The sequence below is a fragment of the Miniopterus natalensis genome, chromosome 18 (genome assembly GCF_054644295.1).
Source record: "Miniopterus natalensis isolate mMinNat1 chromosome 18, mMinNat1.hap1, whole genome shotgun sequence".
In the NCBI taxonomy this organism is placed as follows: Eukaryota; Metazoa; Chordata; class Mammalia; order Chiroptera; family Miniopteridae; genus Miniopterus; species Miniopterus natalensis.
The window spans coordinates 34,822,602-34,848,032 of NC_142098.1; the positions used below are offsets into that span (position 1 = coordinate 34,822,602).

General features: G+C 51.6%; 1 protein-coding gene across 1 annotated transcript in view; it reads left to right on the plus strand.

Moving 5' to 3' along the window:
- The window catches only part of SPTBN4 (spectrin beta, non-erythrocytic 4), a 54,875-nt gene that overhangs the window by 21,153 nt on the left and 8,291 nt on the right, over positions 1-25,431 (plus strand). Inside the window, exons 17-27 of the mRNA XM_087827229.1 lie at positions 33-235; positions 2,407-2,497; positions 5,890-6,036; positions 7,773-8,036; positions 17,618-17,842; positions 18,704-18,793; positions 20,858-21,136; positions 21,228-21,358; positions 22,184-22,388; positions 23,511-23,891; positions 24,877-25,121. Coding sequence (XP_087683355.1) covers positions 33-235; positions 2,407-2,497; positions 5,890-6,036; positions 7,773-8,036; positions 17,618-17,842; positions 18,704-18,793; positions 20,858-21,136; positions 21,228-21,358; positions 22,184-22,388; positions 23,511-23,891; positions 24,877-25,121 — 2,261 coding nt within the window. The remainder of the gene's footprint in view (positions 1-32; positions 236-2,406; positions 2,498-5,889; positions 6,037-7,772; positions 8,037-17,617; positions 17,843-18,703; positions 18,794-20,857; positions 21,137-21,227; positions 21,359-22,183; positions 22,389-23,510; positions 23,892-24,876; positions 25,122-25,431) is intronic.

Below are 25,431 nucleotides of genomic sequence, written 5' to 3' on the forward strand. Positions count from 1 at the left end.
CTGACCTGTGCACCATCCCACTCCCTTCCCAGGAGATGGCACTCTCGGGTCTGGAGCTCCCAGGCACTGTGGAGTCAGTGGAGGAGGCGTTGAAACAGCACCGGGATTTTCTCACCACAATGGAGCTGAACCAGCAAAAGATGCACGTGGCTGTGCAGGCTGCAGAGAGCCTGCTGAGGCAGGGCAACATCTATGGGGAGCAGGCCCAGGAGGCTGTGACCCGGCTGTTGGAGAAGTAGGTCCCTCAGTCCCACGGGCACAGGGGAGGGGCGAGGAGGCCAGGGTTCTGCTCCTTTCTATCACAGTTTCTGCTTCTCTGCCCCTCTCTGGTTTCTGTTTAATTCCATATTGTTTTAGATTTGATTTAAATTGACATTTTGTGAAAAGGTAACTGGTGGTTGTCAACTAAAAGATACAGGAGGATATATGATGAAAAGTTTCTCTCCGGAGCCCTGCCCTCAGCCTGGGATAGCTGATCTGGTTGTTAAAATGTTACCATATCTTCCTGGATGGCCCAAATCTGCCCTGCTGTTCTGGCCCCTCCTTGGGAACCTTGGGACACCCCCTGATTCCTAGCTAATCGCCAGACACAGATTCTGTCCCAGCTTTCCAGATGGGACAGTGTCCCCTGCCATGCTGGTTGTCAAATATTGGGAATGAACACCTCTGCTGGTTCTCTAGGGAGTGGTTTGTAGAGTGTGTGTGTGTGCCACCATCTGTCACCACTGTCCTGTCTCTCGACTGTCCTTATACTAATCAAGCAAAGACATTTATTGAGCACCTACTGTGTGCCAGGCACTATTCTGCTTATTCTCTGATTCACTCCTTCATTCCTTTCCAGTCATTAGTTGCTCCTTTCTCTCTGTTATTTATTCATTTATTCTTCAGCCAGTGAAACAGGTAGAGTCTGTACCCTGTTCCAGGCCCTGTGAGGCAGAGAGGTGACCAGGACAGGACACGATTCCTACCCTGACAGGATCACTCGGAGTGGTCAGGGCCAGGATGGGGGAATTGCAGGGGGCCGTGTGAGCCCAGAGGGTGCATCTGCCCCAGGCTGGTACTGGGCGAGGCTGGGAACACAGCAGGATTTGAGATGGACCCAGTTCTTTCACCCTTCCCCCCAGGCCCCAGTTATTTACTGGTCTAGGGATGGTTTTCCCACCTGGTAGAAGTAATAAAATATCCATTCATAGGGGGGGTTGCTATACAGACCCAAGGGGGGAGTGCACAACCATGCAGAGTTGAGGGCTGCGTCCCTGGGGTGAGACAGGGCCAGGTCCTAGTCCCAGCTCCACCCCTCAACCTGTGAGATTCCGGGCAAGTCACTTAGTCTCTCTGTGGGCCTTGCCTAGCCTGGGACCTGTCCCAGCCTGTGTGCCAGGTGCTCTTCTTATCTGTGTTTTGCACATGAGGTATAGAGAGGGTCATTGACTTGCCCAAGGCCACAGCTAGGAAGTAGCCTGGATGGGATTTAAACCCGCCATTTTTTCACCCTCCCAGAGATTTCCCTCATCCTGAGGACTGATGCTTGACAAGTTGGCTAGTGAAGGCCTTGAGGGATTGATTTCAGTTCATTTTCAGAGGCATTTTCTCTCTCCTGGCTTCTGAACTGAGTCTGGACAAGAGGGAGTCAGTCCTTTGCTTGTTTGTCTCTGGCCCTTCCTATGCCTTCTTCCAGCTGTGCCCTGGCTCTCTGTAACTTTCTCTCATCCACTCTCTTTCTTGGCCTCCAGCCTCCATCTAACTGTGCATCTCTGTGTCTCTTTCCTTCTTTTTCTCTCCCCCCCCTGTTCTTCTGCCTCCATCTGCTCTCTTCTCTCTCTGCCTCTGTCTCTCTCTCTCCTCTATTGCGCTCTCTCTGTCTTTCTGTCTCTCTCTCCTGGTACTATTCATGCTTCATTTCCTTCCTTCTCTTTCCCTATTTCCTCCCTCTCGGGGTCTCTTTCTCTTTGTCTGTCTCTAGGTCTCTGTCAGCCACTCCCTCTGGAGGTCTCTGCTTGTATCTTTGTCTCTGGTCTTTCATCTATGTGTGTCTCTGTTTATCTCTCTCTAGGCCTTTATGTCTCTCTCTGTCTTTGAATCTATCTCTCCCTCTTAATCTCTCTCTAGGTGTTTCTCAATCTCTAAGTTTTCTGTTACCTCTCTGTCTGTCTGTATCTGTTTTTCCCCAGATGTCTGTCTGTCTGTCTGTCTCTGCACCTCTCCACCTCTCCCCTCGCTCTGCCCCACAGATGTTTTGTTGCCTTTCCCCCATCCCCACCTTGCTCTCTCCTCCCTCCCCCTTACTCTTACATTCTTAGGTATGCCCCAGGTTTCTAACCCTGACAAGCTCAATGCCTTCCCTCACAGACCTACTACCAGTGCCCCCCCTCAGGTTTTCCCAAGCCCCTATCTCCCCATCCTCAGGAGCCAAGAAAACCAACTTCGGGCCCAGCAGTGGATGCAGAAGCTACACGACCAACTTGAGCTGCAGCACTTCCTCCGAGTCTGCCACGAGGTAGGAACTCCAGCTGAGCGGGGCCCAGGTACTTATTTCCTAGGGAGGAATGTGCCCCAGGGCAGAGTGGCAGTGGGGGCGGGGACGCCCCGTCTAAGTGGGTCGCAGGGCGATGTTCACTCCACACCACCAGGAGGCACTCTGAGCCCGGCCTCAGTGCGCATGCTCCGTAGGTTCCTCCCAGCCTACGCGGACTCCGGGGAAGGAGGGAGGGGCCCCGGCCGCCCTTGGCAACGGCTGGTCCGCGTCCACGCCCTCAGGTCCCTCGGGGATGTGCGCAGGTCTCACCTTTCCTGTGGTGATTTTCGGGAAGCGTCCTGCTGGGGAAGGGAGCGAAAGACTTGGGGGTGGGGGGCGGGAGCTGAGTAGACCAGTTGCCTAGGGTGTAACTTCGGTCACAGATGGTCCAGAACAAGCCTTCGCCCCTTTAAAATGTCCAGGAATCAAACTCTGCCCCTTTAGAGGTGATCTATACACCCATAAGGAGCGCCCCAAATCAGATCCCTTCCCCACTCATTAGGAACGGTTCAAGAGTCACGCAGCTTCCCCCTCCTTCACCTGCATCCCGTGGAATCTGTTTGGATCCTGACCACATTAGAGATGGCCCGGGAAACATTTTCATAACCCCCACACAGATAGTCGGGCCTCATTCATCTACCTGACCCACAACCATTGCCCCCCTCCCCGCATGATAATCCAGTTCCTAAGTGTCTTCCAACCAAGGATGGTTCAGGAACTAGGCCCTGATCCCCCCATTAAAGATGGTTCGACTGTTTGCTCACATTTGAAAACCCCCACCCCCACGTAACTGAAGCCTCTTAGAGATAAGTCTGGGACTCAAGAAGCCCACTAGGAATGGATCCAGGAACTCCCGGTCCCCATCCTTCCCATTGGATATTATTCTCGACTGAAGTTTTATAGGTGTTCCAGCTCCCCTGCCCCCTCCCCCGCCATGTCCCCTACCCTTGTGGCTGAGGTATCCCGGAGTCTGGGCCCCTTCGCATTAGAAATGGTTCAGGAGCCCATCCGCGCCCACCACGTACTCCCCACCTTCACATAGGTAGTGAGGACCCAGACCCCGCTCCCGCCATTTGATTTGGTTCGGGAGTTCCTTCCCCCTCTCGTCGTGAGATTGTTCTGGACCTAGTAGCAATCATCTGAGAGGGCGCAGAACCCCCACCCCCACGGTTTAGGGAAGGTGGTGATTGCTCCTCCACCCCCAACTGGGGCAAGGCAAGGAGGCGGGCTCGGAGGCAGGCGGCGGGCGCGCTGCCGCGGTGCGAGGGCGGGGGCGGGGGCGCGCGCCCGCCGGAGCTCAGCCGCCGCCAGCGCCGCCGCCGCCGTTGCAGTGGAGGGGCGAGAGCCCGCCCGCCAGTCGCAGGGACGCCCAGCCAACACCGCCGCCTCTTCAGGTCTCGGGGGCGCCCGGGGGAGGGGGCTGGTGCGCGCCCCCGCGGAGGCGGGCGGGGGAGGGGGCTTGGGCGCGTGCTCGCCCTCCGGAGCCGCGGGAGGGAGGGGCTCGGGGGCGGGTTGGCAGGACGCCAGGGCCCTAGTCCTGCGGAGCTGCGGGGAAGCCAGGAGCTGTCCGCGGTGCTGCTGCGGGCGGGACTGGGAATCGGTCCCAAGGGATGGGGGCAGAAAAGGGGGGACTCTTAAGGCTGCTCCTGGCGTAGTGTGGATTTGCCCTGGGGGTTAAGGAGGTCTTAACCTCTCTTTTGGGTAATGGGGAATCGGAGATTTGCCCTGGGGTTGGGAGACTCTCAACCTTTTGGGGGGTTTCTTCCTTGGTTCTTGCGGGATCTGTATTAGCCTTAGATGATGGGGCGAATCACTTTTGCGGGGGTCTGCCTTGGGCCATGAGGGGGTCTTCAACTTGCTCTGGCTTTGAGAGGTTCTGATTTGGGGAGCTTTCCCCTGGTTGTTGGGGACTCTGGCTTTGCCCTTGGTGATGGGGTCAATCACTTTTGGGAGGCTTTACCTTGATGACGGAGTACCATTTCCTTTGGAGGCTTAGCCTTCACTGCGAGCTGTGGCTGCCATTGGCAAACTCTTCCCTTGTGTGGGAACCTGTGAATTGAGTCAGGGGGTTCAGCATTTGCCTTGGCTCGAGAGTGTGTGTGCTTGTGTGCCTGAAGCTGTCCTGGACCCCTGGGGAGCACATACTCCGGGGACACAGAGTGGGGTTTGGCCAGCTGGGGATTTGTCCTTGGTTATGGCTGCATTTGCCTCTCGGGATCGCTGAGCTAGAGCATGTTGTGTGTGTTTTTTTGTGGTTTTTTTTTTTTTTGGCAGGAGGGAGGAGGAGGATCTTGTGACTGGGGGAGGAGGGTGGAGAGGGGGGAGGAGCAAACTGTCTCAGGTGCCAGGTTTGGTCATGAGTGGGGAGGTTGGGACTTAGGGCACAAGTCTTATTTGGGGGGGCTCAAAAAGCATCCTTGTGATTGGTCCTGCTCAGGGTAGTGAGATGGGCCCATTTAGTGCTTGCATTTTGAATGACTGGTTTTGTTGATGAGTGGGGGGACTAGAACTGGCTTTAGTTTGGGAGGGGGTGGCTGGGGAGGTTTTATCTGGTCCATGTCAGGGAGTCTGGGGCTAGCTTTTGGGGTAGATTTATTTGGGGAGCCAGAAGGCAGCCCTGTGGCTTGCATTTGGGGGTTGGCTTTGGTATGGAGCAAGGATGGGTCATGATTTAGGAGAACTGTGGTCTTGGGCTGGATCCTCATGGCTGGATTTAGGGAGTCCTGTGGGCTCAGTAGGGAGGCTGGATCTTAGTTGTGGGGGATGGGTCTACCCCAGATTGGAGGGCTGGTTTGGAGAGAACTAGACTTGGCACCTGTTGGGAGATTGTTTAGGGATCCATCTGGCCATACTGGGGGGCTGGGACTAGGTATGGGGGCTTCACTTGATACCCTGGGGAGTGGGTTGGGGATCTTGAATTGGTCCCTATTGGAGGTGGCTGAGACTGAATCAAAGGGTCTAACTGTTGCTATAGGAGGGGTGTTGCTGGGGCAGAATTGAAAGTGAGCTAAATTGGGTTGGAGGGCTTATTTTGCAGGTTTGATTTGGGAGTGAGTGGGAGGAGGCTGATTGGCCCAGGAGCCCTGCCGTGGGGCTTAGGGATTATGAAGAGTTGAGAAGGGCTGCCCTGAGGACAGGGGTGCTGAGAAATGGGGCATTCTGGGGACCTTTTCATCCATCCTCCATCCCCAAGTAAAGAGTTAGAGCTCCCCCCACCCACACACACATAAAGGCCTCACTTGCAAAGCTTTTCCATCCCTTCCTCCCCTGCCCCAAACCTAGCAGTCCTGGCCCTGAACTTGGGACTTCTGGAGGGGATGGGAGCTATGCCAGGTTGGGAGAACCAGCTGAGCTCCTCCTCCTGTCCTGCACAGCTGGATGGCTGGATCCATGAGAAGATGCTGATGGCTCGCGACGGCACACGGGAAGACGGTCACAAGCTGCATAAGAGATGGCTCCGGCACCAGGCATTCATGGCCGAGCTGGCACAGAATAAGGAGTGGCTGGAGAAGATCGAGAGGGTGAGGATGCGGAAGGTCCCTCTTCCCATGCCAGGCGCTGGAGGCCTCCAGGGAACTCGCCTCTCACCGCCAGCCTGCTGTTGTCACACCTCTGAACTGGTTCAGATCATTGCCACCTCTGCTTCTAGCTATGTGGCCTCGCACAATTCATGGAACCTCTTTGAGCCTTGATTTGCCCATTTGTAAAATGGCAGTTTCTCTTAATGGTGCCCATACCCTCCTAGCTGTTAAATACAAGGGTGGGCAAAAGTCGGTTTACAGTGTTCCTATGGAAAAAGACATGCAGGTTATGATTATTACAATAGCTTTATCACCTGAAAGGTAAATCATAAGTAAGGATACAAAATAATAACAATAAGAAGACAAATAGTACAAATAAATAATACAATAATTGATAAAGAAATAATAATACAAGAATAAAAACTTCTGGCCCTAGCCTGTTTGGCTCAGTGGTTAGAGCATCAACCCGTGGACTGAAAGGTCCCTGGTTCAATTCCAGCCAAGGGCACATACCTCAGCTGCAGGCTCAATCCCCAGCCCTGGTAGGGGCAAGTGCAGGAGACAACCAATCAATGTGTCTCTCTCACGTCGATGTTTCTCTCTCTCTCTCCCTCCCTCCCCCCGCACACACTCTCTCTGAAAAGCAATGGAAAAATATCCTCAGGTGAGGATTAAAATAAAATAAAATAAAAACTTTTGCATATTCACAACTGTAAACATACTTTAACCCACCCTGGTATTTGACCCTTTCCTATAACCTCCCCCAGCAGGCTTCCTTCCACACCTTTTGGAGCATCTAAGATGGAGCACCAAGTAGACAGGCTGGGGCAGCCCTGGGAAGCTAGAGTTAAAGTGCACTTGCATTCCCACAACCCTGGGTTCTAACTCTGTTCCTGTTACCAGCTGTGTGTGGGGCTTGGGGAGCTGTGTCAACTTCTTTGAGCCTCAGTTGGCTCTGTTTTAAAAGGAAAGAAATATTGAATATAGCTACTTCCCTGGGCTCTTGTGCACATAAAGTGCTTGACACAAGGCCAGGCACCTAGGAGCTGTAATTGCTCTGGTATTGTTATTTTTAATATGCTCTAGGCCAACATATATTGGAGTTTGACTTCAGTCTTGGCGGGACCCAGGCAGATTTTTGCTCCAAGTCTCAACCCCCCAAACTGTCCCCTACTCTGGCTGAACCCCTAGACCTGAAGCCCTGGATACCTCCACTCTTCTGACTCAAATGGAGACATCCAGGTGGGCCTTAAACTCTTAAGTGGCCATAGGTATCCTATAAATGGTGGCACATGGCAAAGCCACTCTTCTTGACTTTGAATTTAATGGAAATTCATTCTTTCTGCCTCTCTCTCTCTTCTATCTCTGTCTCTCCCTTTCTTGTCTTTTTATGGTCCTTCTACCCATGTTTCTGAACTTACGTGAATGTCTCTGTGTCTATCACTCTATGACTGTCTCTCCATGTCTCTGTGCCTCTCTTTCTCCCTCCCCACACTTCTGTCTGCCTGCCTGCCTATCTGTCTGTCTCTCACCTCATCTCCCTTCCCGTGATTTGGTTCCTTCAATCTCCATGCCTATCTCTGCACCCACCTCTCATGTCTCTGTCTCTCTGTGTCTCCAACTCCTTGCCGGTCTCTCTCTCCACATCTCTCCCTGTGTCCTGTTGCCCCCATATTTCTCTGTCCCTCTCCACCATCCACCCCTCCTCCTCACTCCCTGACTCCCTATCTGGGCAGGAGGGCCAGCAACTGATGCAGGAGAAGCCAGAGCTGGCGGCCTCCGTGCGGAAGAAGCTGGGCGAGATCCGGCAGTGCTGGGCCGAGCTGGAGAGCACCACCCAGGCCAAGGCCCGGCAGCTATTTGAGGCCAGCAAGGCTGACCAGCTGGTGCAGAGCTTCGCTGAGCTGGACAAGAGACTCCTTCACATGGAAAGCCAGCTGCAAGATGTGGACCCTGGTGGGGACCTGGCCACTGTCAACAGCCAGCTCAAGAAGCTGCAGGTATGGCCTGGCTGGCCCAGGTGGGGGCTTTTTATGCCACAGTGGGGCCTGAGTCAGGCTCAGACTTCACTCGAGGTATTTCAGACAGAGGGTATTTAATACAGGGGTTTATTTCAAATGTCTTAAAGGACTGGAAGCAGAAAGGAAATACTGGGGTAATCCAGCTAGTAGTAAGTGTTGGAAGCAGCCACCACCCCTAGGGTGCTGGACACAAAGGAGAGAGAAAGGATTTAGAGCCAAGAAACAGTAGATGGGTAACTAGTACACTGAGGGTTTTGCAGGACCCTGATACCCGCTTATGGGTCAGAGAAACCAAGGCACAGAGGGAGGGGAACGAATAGCTTTGCACAGAATAATAATGACATTCATGTGGTGCTTCCTCTACCAGTCCCCCACCGAGCTCTCACTGACACCTCCCACCAACCCTAAGAGATCTGTATTAATATTGCTTCCCATTTTACCAATGGGGAAACCGAGGCCCAAGGACACATAGCCAGCCAGTGTCTCCCTTACTAAATGGGAGGCTCTTAGAGAGCAGACACAGCTGATGGGTGCTCAGTATCTGACCATGTGACATAAATGGGGGAGATGCAAATGTAGGTATTGCATTTCATTAACCAAGGTGTGCCAGCTCCTGCCTTTGTGTGCCAGGAACAATGCTTGACCGTGACCGCAGAGAAACTGAGGCTCTGGGAGGTGAACTTACTGGCCCAGGGTAGCAAGTGGCAGAGGCTGAATTCAAACCCAGGTCCCTATACTCTGCACACTCCTTGCAATCTACCTTCTGCATAGATAGGCTTCTATGATTGGCATAGGGTCTGACAGGAAAAAAGTTAACTCACCATAAAAGCATAATGACACCAATTAGTATGTATTCATTTATCTATGGAGCACATCTTTATTGAGCACCTACTGTACGCCAGGCGCTTTTCTAGGTGCTGGAATGCAGCAGCGGGCAAAACTGACGAAAATTGCTGCCCTCATGGGGTTCACATTCTGGGGGGGAGACAGGCAAAAGAGCAAAGATGCCAGGGGTGTCGTTGCTTTAAATGCACCAGTGGATCGCAAATGCTTTGGTCTCCAGGACCCTCTACCTCTCATAAGTCACTGAGATCCCCAAAAAGCTTTTGTTTGTGTGGATTATACCTATTTGATATTTACTATATTAAAAATTAACAACACAAATACTTAAATTATTTATTTATTTAACAACAGCAATAATAAACCTATCACTTATTAACCCAAAAGCATCCTTTGATGAAGGATAGCTATATTTTCCAAGACAAAAGAAAATGTAGTCAGAAGCCTGGCATAGCTTTCAGTGCCGCAACTCACTTTTGTATCCGGCTGAATAGAAGCTGGATTCTCACTCCTGCTCCTGTGTTCATTCTGCTATAGGAGCAGGGGCCACATGGGGCCTGCAAAACCCTCTGCACACCAGGGAGAGAACAAGAGTGATGGAGGCAAATTACACCTTAGTATTTTTATAAAAAGAATTATAACCTTGCAGACCTCTTGAAAGGACCTTGGGGTCCCCAGGAGTCTCTGGATCATGCTTTGAGAACATGGCTGTTCAGGACTCTGATTAGCTCCTGTCCACCCTCCTCCCTTGATACTCCCAGACCACAGCAGGGAGGGTGACCCTCTCACTGGCCTCTGAACAATGATCACTGCCTGAGGTCCAGACTCCATGAGCTGGACAGGCAGTGGGCACACGGGGATGCCTCGGCCCCAAGTCTGCTCTGAGGGATTGCCCAGAGTATCAGCAGAGACAAGTGGTGGCCTAGATGGCCAGACAGGAGGGAGCTGGCGGTACAAGCAGGCAGCAGAGGCAGACGGGCTTGGGTTCAGATCCCAGCCAGGGCACATGTTATCCCACGTTAAGTCAGACGACATCGGTGCGGGCCTCCCAGGGCCAGGTGAGGTTGCGCACTGAAATGGCACCTGGGATGTGGTGAGCTCCCAAGAAATGGGGGTCTGTGACTGTCAGGGCCCCAACCGGGAACAGAAACACACTCCGCTGAGGACAGTTGAGGAGGGCTCATCAAGGGTCTTGACAAAGGTGTGGGCAGGGAACGGAGAAGCCACAGGGAGGGTGAGCAGGGTGAGGCTCACAGCCTGAGCCTTTACCTCCCCTGAAGAGGCCAAGGGAGGAGAGGAAGGAGAGAGTTGCCGGGAGGGAGCTGCGGCCCTTAGCCTACAATGACAGCCAGCCCTTGGCACTGCTGTGGGGAGGAGCTGGGAAATGATATCCCAGCCTCTCTCTGCTCTTTCCATCCAGTCTCCTGCTGGTGCCCCTTAGCCCAACCAGAGCCTCCTTCATGGGCCATGCTGTGCCACAGGGCCCCACACTTGGTTAAATGCTTGCTACCACTATCTTAAAATTCTTTTTCAAAAAAATATGTTTTTATTGATTTCAGAGAGAGGAAGGGAGAGGGAGAGAGAAATAGAAACATCAATGATGAGAGAGAGTCATTGATCAGCTGCCTCCTGCACGCCCCCTGCTAGGGATCGAGCCCACAACCCAGGCATGTCCCCTGACCAGGAATCAAACCATGACCTCCTGGTTCGTAGGTCGATGCTCAACCACTAAGGCACACTGGCCAGGCTGTCTTAAAATTCTTAATATTTGAACAAGGGGCCTTGCATTTTCATTTTGCACTGGGCCCCACAAATTATGGAGCCGGTCCTGAGCCCAGCCCGCCTGGAAGCCAGAAGGCAGGATTCATACAGGGCAGACCCCTGGGGCACAGAGCAGGGTGGAGAAGCTTGCTGGTGGGTCAGGAGCAGCAAACAAAGACATCCAGCCCAGCAGCAACTATTACTGGTATGGTGAATGGGATTACCATGATTACTAACTCTTCCCGGGCACCTTATTGTGGCAGATAAAGGCACAAGCTCAAGACCTGGCAGATCTGGGTTTGGGCCATTTGCCAGCTGTGTGATGTTAGGCAAGTGGTTTTGCCTCTTGTTCTGAGCCTCAGGTGCCTTCTCTGTGCTGTGGGACGGACCCTAATGCTAAGCCCCTCCATGACAGCAGGACTGTAGGAGGCAGCACAGCATCATGGTCAAGGCCATGATGCTGGAGCTTGGCTGCCTGGGGCCAAGCCCTGACTCTGTGACTTACCCACTGGGTGACCTGGAAATTACTTCTCTTTGTGCTTCAGTTTGTTCTTCTGTAAAATGGGTGTAATAACAGTACTGACCTCATGTGGACATGGTGAAAATTATAAGACATAATGTAGCCCGGCCAGGAATGGCTCAGTGGTTGAGCATTGACCTAGGATCCAGGAGATCATGGTTCGATTCCTGGTGAGGGCACATGCCCGGGTTGCGGGCTCCATCCCCAGTCGGGGACATGCAAGAGGCAGCCGATAAATGACTGCCTCATCATTGATGCTTCTCTCTCTCTCCTCCTCTCCCTTTCTCTCTCTGAAATCAATAAAGATATATTATAAAAAGAAAAAGACATAATGCAGACAGTGATTGCAGAATTGCTGACCCAGCAAATCTAGGAGTCAATATTTGTTCACAGGTTTTTCCATTTTAATTGCCTTCAGCTGAAGGAGATATCACTATAGTGTGTTCAAAAGTTACTTGGGTTCATTATTTCTTCACCTTCACTATGGTTGTGTTATGTGAAAGAGTTGTTTCAGTTGTTTCTGTTTGTGTTCCATATGGGCATTTCCCCCATCCATACAGTTTTTTGTGAATGTATTTTGGGGGTGATAATATGAAACATTAACATAGTACCCAAAGTTAGAACTGCCTTCAGTTCACCTGTCTTCCCAAATTGCTCGCTCCAGTCTTGATGTTCCCGCTTCCTTCCAGCTCGCCAGTACCTGGTGTTGCCAGACTTCTTAGGTTTTTCCCAGTCTCAAGTTCGGGAAGCATATCTCACTGTGGTGTCTGCCTTTGCGTTTTTTTCCAGGAACTGGTGAGCTTGGGCATTCTTGTCTCTCTTTTTGGCCAGTTTTCAGAGGGAGGATTTGGGGCCTCCTACTCTAGCCGGAGTGCAGACAGAGCCAGCTCTTCCCTACCCATGGGGGGCGGTTAGCCCCACCAAGCCCTGGAGACCTATTTAAGGGAGAACCAGAGCCAAGGTGGGGGATAGGGGACTGGCGCTCTGGCGATGGGCGCCAGCAGCTGGCCCCAGCAGAGGACGCCTGGGCTTTTTTCCCAGCAGAGGGAGCCTGAGCCCAAGGCTGGGAGTGACTCAGTGGCCAGGGTCCCCAGATGGAGCCCAGCTGGGCCTCAGGAGTTGCCTCTGGGTAGAGGAGGAGTCTCCCAAAGCCCTCTGAAGAGCCCAGACTTTGGGCATATGCAAGAGGGAGGGGGCGGTCCAGCTGGGCACCCGTCTGGGCTGCCCAGTGCTCAGGCTGCAGGGCTGGGCTGGGCTGGGCTGGGCTGGGCTGGGCTGCGGGAGGTACTGGCTTCCGCGGGAGGGGTGGATGTGGAGTGGTCTGTCTCCCCTCTGCGCCTCTCTGGGCCTGTCTCTCAGTCCTCCCCCAGTACTTCTCTGTCTTCCCTTCGTTTCTATCTCTCCCATCTTGTCTTCTTTCCCTTGATCTCTCTTTTTCCTGTGCCCTCCTTGTGTCCTCCCCATGTCCCGCCCCAGCCACTGCAGCAGACATCCTGCGACCCCAGCTCGCAGGTCTAGGCCATGTGACCCAGAGTCCTCTCTCAGCACCTCTTGCCCAACTGTCCTTCTGGCTGAGGGGCCAGATGGTGGCGTCCCAAGCCCCCACTTTCCCAGTCCTCAGGGGCCTGGCCAGCTGGTCTGGATCAGCCATTGGCTCCTGCTTGGGGGATGGGGGATTGCTGGTCTCCTGCCATCTGAGGGTTCCAGCCAGGGGAAAATGCACTGGAGGCTTTGCAGCTGCTGGGCTGAGTCTCTGGGGACTCTTTACCACCCCCTACCCTGAGCACCGCTCTTTCGCTGGCCAAGGAAGCACCCTCCTCCCTTTTTTCATTTTTTGTGCCTCATTTCTTCATCTAGTTCAGCATGGCCTAGGGCAAGAGGCCAGATTCGGGAGCTCCACAGTCCATTCCCCTACCGTGTGACCGGGGGCAAGTGACCCCATCTTTTTGAGCCTCAACATCCCCAGTTAAAAAGAAGCAGAGTGACTGAGAGCCACTAGGGGTTTGTGGTCACATGGTCCTGGGTTTACATTTTGGCTCTGGCAGTTTTTACTCTGGACCAAGGACTGTTCCTCTGTGAGCCTCAGTTTCCCTCTCTGGTACATGGGAAGGCAGCAAGGTGGCTCTGAGTAGGAATCAGGTTGCTCTGGGGTCTGCACTGGCTGTGTCACCACCAACTTTTGGAAGTAGGCTCTTCTGAGGTGTTTTTTTTTCTTTCTTCCTTTTTTTACTTTTAATGTCTTAATTAAAAAAAAAAAAAAAATTGACATCTAACTCCATACCATAAAATGCACACTTTTAAAGTGAAAAATTCAGTGGTTTTTAGTATATTTACAAAGTTGAGCAACTCTCGCCACCATCTAATTCCAGATTATTTTCGTCTCCCCAAAAGAACCCCTATGCCCATCAGCACCCTCTACGAACCTGCTATCTGTCTCTACATTTGTCTATTCTGGACATTTCATGTAAGTGGAGTCAGAGACTATGTGGCCCTTTGTGTGTGGCTTCTTTCACTTAACAATATTTTCAAAAGCCATCCACGTTGTGGGATATATCAGTACTTCATGGTTCCTCTGGTTAATGTTTAAAGGTAGTTTAATTTTTTAAATTTTTTTTAAAAATTTGATTTCAGAGCCCGGCTGGGCGTGGCTCAGCGGCTGAGCATCGACCTAGGATCCAGGCGATCGGGGTTTGATTCCCGGTCAGGGCACATGCCTGGGTTGTGGGCTCGATCAATCACTCTCTCATCATTGATGTTTCTATCTCTCTCTCCCTCTCCTTTCCTTTCTCTGAAATCAATAAAGATATACTTTAAAAAAATAAAAATAAACAATAAGAATAAAAATTTATTTCAGAGAGAGGAAGAGAGAGGGAGAGAGACAGAAACATCAATGATGAGAGAGAGTCATTGATCGGCTGCCTTTTGCACGCCCGCTGCTGGAATCGAGCCCGAAACCTGGGCATGTGCCCTGATTGGGAATCAAACCGGGATCTCCTGGCTCATGGATCGACACTCAGTGACCATAAAGTGAGCCACGCCGGCTGGGCATAAAGCTAGTTTAATTTTTTTCATGTTAACCTTTAATACTGGCCAGCTAAGAGAAGCACAACAGCAGGGAGACTAGTCAAACCAAGTCAACACACCTTTGCGCGGACCTTCTCTGTGCCAGGCACTGGGATCCAACTGTGAACAAAACGAACGTCCCTCCCTGCCCTCCCTGACCCCATACGATGCTGTGAGGATTAGATGTTAGCCCCTGCCAAGCGCTTAGGGTGGTGCCCCGCGTGGAGCGGGAACCGGCATGTGTTACCTGCTTTTGCCCTTAGGGTGAGAACGTCCAGCAGAAAGGTGAGAGGAGAGGGGAAAAGCCTTTCTTCCCCACCACACGCCGTCCTACTCTCCAGGGTGTAACTGCTCTCAACAGTTTCTTCTCTATCCTTCTAGAAATATTCTGTGCACACACACCTGCATATGGCACACGTACCATACTGAAGCTTGCCTTTTTACTTAACAAAGCACCCTCGGTATCCTTTCTTGTCACAGAAATCTGTGGCTGTGACCTGTCCTTTTAAACTGTTGCATGGCATCCCACGGGCTGTCTTGGCGATCTGGCTTCTACCAGCCTTCTGTTGAGAGACCTTTGGGCTGTTTCCAATCTGCTAGTAGAAATAGCGCTACTGACAGATATCTCTGTCTATATTCTGCCCATGTGCAAGTATTTCTGTAGAAAATGGTCTCAAACCATGAACCAGGAGGTTACGGTTCAGTTCCCAGTCAGGGCACATGCCTGGGTTGAGGGCTTGATCCTCCAATAGGGGGCGTTCAGGAGGCAGCTGATCAATTGATGTTTCTATCCTTCTCCCTTTCTCTCTCTGAAATAAATAAAGAACATTTTTAAAAAGAAAAAAAGAAGCTCAGGAGCTGAGAATGGGACTGGAGATGCTGGGAAGGAAGGAAGGGATGGATGCTGGGCAGGCAAAACCTACAGCTCTGCACTAAAGGACCTTAGAACAAAAGCCTTGACTTGGTTCTTAAGTTTTGAGTTCTGGCTTGCAGTCTTTTGCCCTAATCTGTTACCACTTAATTTCATTGTTATTTTGTTTTCTTTTCTAGCTCCCCCCTGCATCTGTTCAGAATCACACAAGTAATATGTAAACATATTCTTTGGATAAAAGATCTTACTAACCTAGAAGTCTTCAGTAAAACAAAGCCTCTGTTCAGTACACCTCCTAGTCTCACACCCCAAGAGAACCTCAATTATTATTTAGTGTGCACCCTTCTAGACCTAGAAAGCATTTGCAAATGTACCTATGTGGATTTTTAATGTTATTTTATTTGTTTTTCATGTTTAATTTAAATTTTTGAGTAAATAAACTTTATGGTTGAGACGTCAAAAAACCATATAGCCCTGGCCGGGTGGCTCAGCTGGTTGGAGCACTGTCCTGCACAACAAAAGGTTTCAGGTTGGATCCCCGGTCAGAGCTCTTATGGGAGGCAACCCATCAATGTTTCTCTCTCGCTTTCTCTCTCTCTCTCTTTCTCCACCCCCGTCCTGCCTTCCTTTCTATCTCTAAATCAATAAACATATCCTTGAGTGAGGATAATAAAAAAAAGCCCATATGAAAGCCCTATGTGAGAAGTCTCTCCTTCATCTCCATTCCCATTCACTATGTTCCCATCCCCAGAATAGGTACCATCTGTTACTGATTTCTTGTTTATTCCAGGGAAGTTTTATGCATGTGCAATCCGCTACAAATATATATTAATATGTATGTTCAAAATTGCTTTTCCTCTTGACAGTAAGTCTTGACTATTATTCAATACTCTTATGGATTTGCTTAATCATTTCACTCCTAATGGACATTGAAGAGTTGTTTCCAATTTTTTCCATTCTAAATTCTGCTATGATGAGATCCTTGGACAGACATCTCTGCTACAATGAATATCTTTGGACAAACGTTGTGCATACGTGCCAGTGCTTCTTTAGATATATTCCTAGAATCATATACAAGTGCCGGGTCAAAGCATTTTGACAGTTTGCATTTTGATAGCACCTGCCAAATTGCTTTCAAAAAGGCTCTACTCACAACACTGCCAAAGTGGCTGAGTGTGACCATCTTCCTGCATCTTTGCCGACACTAGGTATTATTGATCTTTTCAGTTTTGCCAGTCTGATGAATAGAAAAGGATACCTTGTTTAATTTGTATTTTTCTGCTCATAGTGAGACTGGGCATCTTTTCATGTGTTTGTTTTTTCTCCTGTGTGTGGCCTGTTCACATATGATGCCCATTTCTCTTCTGGGCCGTCTTTCCTCATTGATGTCATTCATTTGTACCGTGAACAAATCACAGTCGAAGGGCCTGTTATGTGTCAGGCACTGTTCTAGGAACTCGGGAATACAGAGGTGAACTGACAGCCTCTGCCCTCATGAAGCTCACATTCTAGAAGCAGGAGACCAACAAAAATCCTGCAAGCAAAGACAGTTACCTGATGGTGGTCAGTGCTGTGGAAACAAAGAAAGCAGTATAAAGAGGACTTCTTTGATTATTAATAATTCCTTCCTCTAATACATATAAAATATTTTTCCAGTTTGTCATTTGCCTTTAAGTACATCTAGAAACTTTGGTTGATGTGAATGTATTTTATGTGGCCAAATTTGCAAATCTTTCCCTTTATGGTTTTTATGCTTGGAAAGATTTTCTCCATCTCAAGATTATAAAAGCATTTGCCCAGGTTTTCTTCTAGTACCTTATGGATTTACTTATTCCGTTTAATCCATCTGGAATTGTTCTTAGCATAGTGAGGACGATATCCAGCTAAATTGGTTAGCCAGCTGGCCCATGACCATTTGTTGAATAATCCATCCTTTCCTTGGCGATCTGAAATGGCATCTATTAAATATATGAATTCTCCTGTGTATTTGGCTCCGCTTTTGCATTTTGTGCCTGCCCCTACATCACATCAACCATTTAAATCACTATAACTTTGTATTTATTTTTGCTATTTGGAAAGGTTGGCTCTTTGGACAAATTACCTAACTTCTCTGGGCCTCAGTTTTCTCCTCTGTAAAACAGAGATACCAGCAAGTGTGGAAAGGTTTTTCTGAGAACTAAAAAAAAAAAAAAAAGAAAAAGGACCACTTTAGTCCAAGGGGTTAGGTAAGCCTCTCTGAGAAGGTACTATTTGAGCTGAAATCTAGTTGACAAGGAAGCGCATGCTTGGCAGAGGGGATAACAAAGGCAAAGGCCCTGAGGCAGGAACTGGCTAAGTGGGGTGCAGGATCAGAGAGGAGGGCAGCGCTTCTGGAGGGAATTGAACAAGGGGAGAGTGGAAGGATGATCCGCGGTGAGGGGTCTGCTGTCACCATAAAGGAACTGGAGAACCACAGCAGGGTCGGCAGGGAGGGTGGGCCCACTGACCCCGCCCCTGTTCTCACAGTCGATGGAGTCGCAGGTGGAGGAGTGGTACCGCGAGGTGGGAGAGCTGCAGGCGCAGACGGCGGCCCTGCCGCTGGAGCCGGCGAGCAAGGAGCTGGTGGGCGAGCGGCAGAACGCGGTGGGCGAGCGCCTGGTGCGCCTGCTCGAGCCGCTGCAGGAGCGCCGCCGCCTGCTGCTCGCTTCCAAGGAGCTGCACCAGGTGGCGCACGACCTAGACGACGAGCTGGTGAGGCCCGGCGGGGGGCGGGGGGCGAGCCAGAGGCGGGCAGCCCGGCTGGGGGGGGGGGGGAGACGGGGCGGAGGCGGGGCCGTGGGACCTTGGTGGCTAGGAGACCTGGGACTCCTTAACTCAGTCCTTCACGCTCTCATTCTCTCGTTCTTCCATTCTCTTCCACAGCCCTTTACTGGCGTTCAGTCCTTTACTTATTCTTTGACTCATTCTGTTGTCCTTCACTCACTTAATTGTTACTCATTTATTCACTCTTCATTCAGTCGTTCATTTCCTCGGTCACTCCCTGCCTTGATTGGCTCATTCATTCACTCACTAATTTGATCACTCCTTCATTTGATCACTCTGGCCCCAGCCCTGTAGTTGCATGATGCTGGAGTCACAGGGGTGACCAAGGCAGACCCCGTTCCTGCCCATAGAGGGCTCAGAATCCAAAGGGGAAAACAGACTTGTCCCCAGATAGTGACAACCCAGGGTGGTTAGGATGTGATGGGGGAGGTTAGTGGACTATGGGAAGCCCGGAGGAGGCAACTAGTCAAGGTCCGAAGTCGGGGAGGGTTTCCTGGAGGAAGGGGCCTCTGAGCTGAGATGTGAAGAAAGAGTACTCATGAGCTTGGGGAGGGAGTAGGAAAGGAATTCCAGGAAGCAAAGGCAGCCCGTGCAAAGGCCAGAGGTAAGCATGAGCCGGGCTCGAGTGCAGAGAGTAAGACGAGCGTGTCCAGAGAGAAGGCTGAAGATGTGAGCAGGCTGTTATGCGACTAAGAGCCTTGGATCCTGTGCAGGCGGCTGGCAGTTTAGTTGGGATGCGGGGATCCTGGATGCATTCTCCCCCTGACCCGCTCCCTGTATCTGCTCCAGGCATGGGTCCAGGAGCGGCTGCCACTGGCCATGCAGACGGAGCGGGGCAACGGTTTGCAGGCTGTCCAGCAGTACATCAAAAAGAACCAGGTAAGCAGATTCTGGGCGACAGAGGGGGTGAGGACACATTTGCATTCAAGTGATAGAAAATGGCTCAAGGTGGTTAAAGCCAAAAGGGGAAATTAATTGGTTCTTGTCACTGAAAACACAGCAGGCATAGATGCTTCCATGATGTCATAAATTGCTCAGCTTCAGCTCCTTTGTTTGTTCTGCATTAGCTTAATTCTCAGGCCAACTCTCCTCTCCTGGTAAAAGACCTCCAACAGATTCCAGTTTCCATCCCACCAGCAAAACTGAAGAGAATTTCTCTCTTTATGAAGATGCCCCGCCTCACTAATCAGCAGTAGTTCCAAGAAGAACTCTCGAGTCACATGCCCACCCCTGAGCTAATCATGGTGGCCAGGGGTTTTGACTGCTCTGATTGGCGTGGTCCTGCTAAGGGCCCACCCTTGGAACAGCAGGTGGAGTCGCCTTCACTTAGTCACCTGCAATGAGATGGAAGCAAGGAAGTTCCCCAAAAGAAAGTCAGAGTCCTTGACTAGAAGTAAGGGGAGTGGCTGTTGGGCCATGGAAAAGAAAAACAACAACAAAACAAATAAAAACTCAGAACACCCACAGGGAGAGAGAACAGAGAGGATCAGTGAGAGAGTGAGGCTCAGCTAAGTGCTGTGGGGGGCTTTTGAGCCCTTAGTATCCCTAGGCCTCTGTTTCGCTCTCTGGGCCTGTTTCCACATCTAAATAGTAGAGAGTTGGTCTAGAGCAGTGGTTCGCCAGTCGCTCAGCAGAGGAACCCTTTGGTCAAAGCAACCCTTTCTCCAAAGCTCAAAATAAGGCCCATGAAAGAGGAATGATAATAATAACAATAATAATAGCAAAAATCATTGATTAAAGATGATGTGCCAAGTACTGTCCTAGGGGTTCATGTCATTATTTCATTTAATCCTCACAATAACCCTCTGAGGTAGGTATTGTCATTACCCCTGTTTACCAAATAATAATAATAAGTTGCGAGAATAGGGCACTGAAGGATGGCAGGGAGATGGGTACACAAATTATTTTGAAAGGTTCGTGATTATGCTGCACTAGATGGAGCTCTTTCAGAGGCTGGAGTTTTTCTCAGGTTTTGTTTTTCTATCTTGATGAAATTAGTCTTGGCTGTGGACCGTGTTCGGGACAAACAAAGCTGGTGCATCACTTTCACGGTTGAGGAAAACCATCAAGTGCACTTAATGCTTAAAACTGGGAGAGCTCAGCCGGGTATGAGTCCTGGATCCACAGGGGCTGTTAAAGGAACAATGAGTCTTTGCTGATATTGACTGAGCACCTACTGTGTGCCAGGCACAATTCTAAGTGCACCATGGTACAACACCCGCATAGGGTAGATGTCAGCAGGCGACCACTTGCCATGTGACTTTGGCAAGTTCCTCAACCTCAGTTTCCTCATCTATAAAGTGAGAATGATGATGTCTGGCTCCTGGGGTTGGAGTGAAGACTAGATGAGTGGCTACATTATGCAAAGCCCTTACTTAGCAAAGTGCCTGGCAGGTAGCAGGCACTCGGTGTTGACTGTTCGCTCCATTTGCCAGTTGAGGAAACTGAGGCATGGGAGAGGTTAAATAAGATACTCAGCAAGTAATGGTTGAAGGAAACTTCTGTGGTGATGGAAGTGTTCCATATTCTGATCTGGATACACGGGGGTACCCCTAAGATTTGTGCACTTTGCTGTGTATAAGTGATACCCCAGCTTCCCCTAAACAGCATGATTCTCAGGACTGTGTTTCAACCATTAGTGGGGATCTTGCGTCACCAGGCGTCTTGGTTCCGAGTCTCTGGAACCTGTTTTCAAATCCTGTCAGCCCCTTACTAGCTGCTCGTTCTCAGGGCTACGTATTTCGCCTCCCTGTGCCTGATTTCCCACCTGCCACACGGGGTAGGAGGGAGCGAGTGAGTAACGGCTTACGTGGGACCTGGCACAGGCTGGCCGATGGGCGGCTGTTTGCCTGTCTCTCCTGGGACGGGCCCGTCGCCGAGGCGCGCGGTCTTCCCCGGCCCCTGAAAGCCGCGGCTCACGCACACTCCCACCTCCGTCCCCAGGGCCTGCGGCGGGAGATCCAGGCGCACGGGCGGCGCCTGGAGGAGGTGCTGGAGCGCGCGGGCGCGCTGGCGGCGCTGCGCAGCCCCGAGGCGGAGGCCGTGCGCCGCGGGCAGGAGCAGCTGCAGGGCGCCTGGGCCGCGCTGCGCGAGGCGGCCGAGCGGCGGCAGCAGGTCCTGGACGCCGCCTTCCAGGTGGAGCAGTACTACTTCGACATGGCCGAGGTGGAGGCGTGGCTGGGCGAGCAGGAGCTGCTCATGATGAGTGAGGACAAGGGCAAGGTGCGCCCGGGCTGGGGGTGCGGAGGGCATGGGGGCGCCGGAGCCCGGGGCCGGCCGCTGCTGCCTCATCGCGGGCGCCGTGTGCCCACAGGATGAACAGAGCACCCTGCAGCTGCTCAAGAAGCACCTGCAGCTGGAGCAGGGCGTGGAGAACTATGAGGAAAGCATCGCGCAGCTGTCGCGCCAGTGTCGGGCGCTGCTGGAAATGGGGCACCCGGACAGGTGGGCGGGCGGGGGGGGGGGGGGGGGGAAGGCCAGGGGGGCGGGGCCAGTTCTTAAAAAATGGTCCTGCAGGATCTGAGCTTCGCTGTTGGAAACTGGCAACGGCCAGAATTGGCCGTTGGGGTGGGAGGGGACCTCATTGTCACGTGCTGGAGCCCAAATGGAGGGGCACTGACCAGGGATGGTTGAGAGGGTGGGGCCAGGAGCACTGATTTGAGCATGGGGGGGGGGCGGACTGTCTAAGGACTGAGGAGAAGTAAGAGCTCAGGACAGGGGTGGGCCCTCTGCCTACCCGCTATCTGGGAGTGTCCGGGAGGACATCAGGCCTGTAGTGCTGGGAGTGGGCATGGCCTGGATGGACCGCACCTGGCCTCCCTGAGGTCAGGAGTAGGAGTCACATCTGGTAGGCCTCGACCAGGGGTGAGAGCTAAGAGGAGGCACAGGGCTAGACCTCCGTCCACCCAAACCTGGAGACTGGGACTGGAGGTGAGGAGACTGGCTGTCAACCCAAGTAGGGAGTCAGGAGCCCTACCCAAGTCAGTGGAGGGAAGGGCCATGGGGCTGAAGATAGAAAGGCTGTGGGGAGAAGAGCAGTGAGCTTACCAAGCTTATGGAAGCAGTTTTCCCTGGGTGCTCAGATGCAAGTACTGATTTGACACCAATACTTGCAGAAAACAGTCCTGCATGGAGGAGTTCCAGGGGACACTACCCTACCTGCAGGTTAAGAGGAGACACAGTCATGCCCTGAGAGGGGGTGTCAGGGGCCCCTGATCTGTTCTTTAAGTCTCAGGGGCTCTGTCTTTGCCCCTCCCTGTCCCCCGTCAGCGAGCAGATCAGCCGGCGGCAGTCTCAGGTGGACCGCTTGTATGTGGCGCTCAAGGAGCTGGGTGAGGAGCGCAGGGTGGGCCTGGAGCAGCAGTACTGGCTGTACCAGCTCAGCCGCCAGGTGGATGAGCTGGAGCACTGGATCGCGGAGAAGGAGGTGGTGGCTGGCTCACCTGAGCTTGGCCAGGACTTTGAGCACGTCACGGTTAGTAATGACAATAATATCAGTGGCTACCGTGTATGCTACTGAGGTTCTCTGGGCCTCCGTATCCCCATCTGTAATATGAGGGTAATAATAGCACTTAGCTCATGGCTCTGTTGTAAGCCAAATGAATTAATATACAGTAGTGCCCCTTATCCATGGGTGATACGCTCCAGGATCCCAGTGGATGCCTGAAACTGCGGATAGTACCAAACCCTATATATACCATGTTTTTTTCTATACATACATACCTTTTTAAAATATATATTTTTTATTGCTTTCAGAGAGAGGAAGGGAGAGGGAGAGAGAGAGAGAGAGAGAGAGAAACATCAATGATGAGAGAATCATTCATTGGCTGTCTCCTGCAAGGCCCCTGCTGGGGATCGAGCCCAAAACCCAGGCATGTGCCCTGATGGGGAATCAAACCTTGATCTCATGGATCATAGGTTGATGCTCAACCGCTGAGCCACACCATCTGGGCCATATATACCTTTTTACTTAAGCATTTCCAAATTGCCAGCAATACTACTCTTGAGCCTTGGGGCCATTGTTAAGTAAAATAAGGGTGACTTGAACACAAGCACTGTGATAACACCACAGTCAATCTGATAACCTAGACAGCTACTAACTGACTAACAGGCGAGGAGTGTACATGTCGAGGAGAGGCTGGACAAAGGGATGATTCACAAATCGGGCAGGACAGAATGAGATGGAGTAAGATTGCATCACACTACTCAGAATGGCACACAATTTAAAACATATGAATTGTTTATTTCTGGAGCTTTCCATTTAATATTTTTTACCATAGTTGACTTCAGGTAACTGACCCTATGGAAAGTGAAACCTCGGATAAGGGGGGATAACTGCATGTAAGGCACTTAGGACAGTACTTGGCACACACAATGCCTAATACAGTGTTGGTTATTATTATCACCGTATTATTTTTATTATTGTTGTTACTATTATTGCTATAGAGTAAGCGCTCCATAAGTGTTAGGTATTATTTTTTATCATGACTGTTCTATTATTACTATTATTACTCTTACCTGCCACGTGATGGTGGGCTGGAGGGGGTTTGGTATGTTCACCTTTGCCCATGCTGTGCCCCCCGCTTCCTGGTGGCAGGTGCTGCAGGAGAAATTCTCCGAGTTCGCCAGTGAGACCGGCACAGCAGGGCGGGAGCGGCTGGCGGCCGTGAACCAGATGGTGGATGAACTGATCGAGTGCGGCCATACGGCAGCGGCCACCATGGCCGAGTGGAAGGACGGGCTGAACGAGGCCTGGGCCGAGCTGCTCGAGCTAATGGGCACACGGGCCCAGCTGCTGGCTGCCTCGCGGGAGCTGCATAAGTTCTTCAGTGATGCCAGGGAGCTTCAGGGGCAGATCGAGGAGAAGAGGAGGAGACTGCCTCGCCTGACCACTCCACCCGAGCCGAGACCCAGTGCCAACTCCATGCAGCGGACTCTGCGAGCCTTTGAGCATGACCTGCAGCTCCTCGTGTCCCAGGTGGGGCGCCTTCGGCCAGGAGGGAAGGTGGGAGGGCCTGGGCATCATGGCCAAGGGATGTGGGCAGCAGAGCAGGCAAAAATCAGGCTATAGGGCATTTCAAAATTAGATGGTGGGATAGTTAGAAAACAGACCACAGAACAGAGATAAGTTAGATGATGGGGCGGGTAGAAAATGGACTGATTGAGTGGTGCACAGAAATCAGACAGTGGCAGAAAAAAGTGGTGCGGTGCATCTGATAGAAATTAGTATTTTCAATGCAGGTTGGGCAGGAGTTCTCTGAAATGTGAAGTGAATCTTACCCAAATTTAGACAGTCTAAAGGGAATTGCAGGAGGAGGGGGGCTGTTAAGAGAAATATGGCTGTGGGGCAGATGGAAATTAGACAGCAGGTCTGATAGAAATCATGATTTTCCTGGAAAAAAAAATTGATGGGGTATATTTAATGGAAATTGCACAGGAGCTAATAGAAATCAGGCAGTGGGTCTGATAGGAACTGGGAGGTGGAGCTGAGAAATCAGATGGAAATAAAACCCTGGGCCTAATAGAATTCAGACAGTAGAACTGAAGGGAATTAGGTAGTAGCAGGTAGGTAATGGGTCTGAAAAAAATTGAGTGAAAAAAACGGACAGCATGTCTCATAAACATCAGGATGGAAAGAGGTTTCCTGAAAGAAATCAGATCAGCCTGAAATAAGATAGAGATGGGCCTGAAAAAATGTCTACAGACCCAGTGCACATAGAGCCTCAGACCAAAAGAAATCAGGGAGTGGATTGAAAGAAATCTGGTGGCAGGTCTAAAAGAAGTCAGAGAGCAGGTAAGTCAAAAAGAAATGAGGCAGCAGATGAGGGAAATCCAGCTGTGAGTTCACCGGGATGCAGGCTTCTTACCTTGTTAAGCTCTGTACCCAGCCAGCGGGTGGGGGAAGGAGCAGAGCCGCCCCCCCCCCCCAGGAGGGCTGGTGCTCCACCTGGCGTGCCCCTCAGGTGCGGCAGCTGCAGGAGGGGGCGGCCCAGCTGCGGACGGTGTATGCGGGTGAGCACGCCGAGGCCATCGCCAGCCGGGAGCAGGAGGTGATGCAGGGCTGGAAGGAACTGCTGGCAGCCTGCGAGGACGCCCGCCTGCACGTCAGCTCCACGGCCGATGCCCTGAGGTTCCACAGCCAGGCCCGGGACCTGCTCTCCTGGATGGATGGCATCTCCGGGCAGATCGGGGCAGCTGACAAGCCCAGGTGCTCCTCATCCCACCTCAGGCTTCCTACCTGCCTCTCCCAGCCATCAGCAGCCCTGTTCCCATAAGAATCACAATAGCCACTACCTGCATGGCACCTCTGTGTGCCAGGTACTGTTGTGAGGCCTGGTACTGGGGGCTCAGAGCACAGGGAATCCTCTTGCCTTCTTTCCTTCTCAGTTGCCCCGAACTGTCCCCACTGTAGGGGTGTCATGGCATGAGATGGACTGCAACCAGGATAGGAACAGGGAAGTGTGGACTCTGTGTGTGGCTTGACCTTGATTTATTGCTTACATAACAGTTCAGTGTGG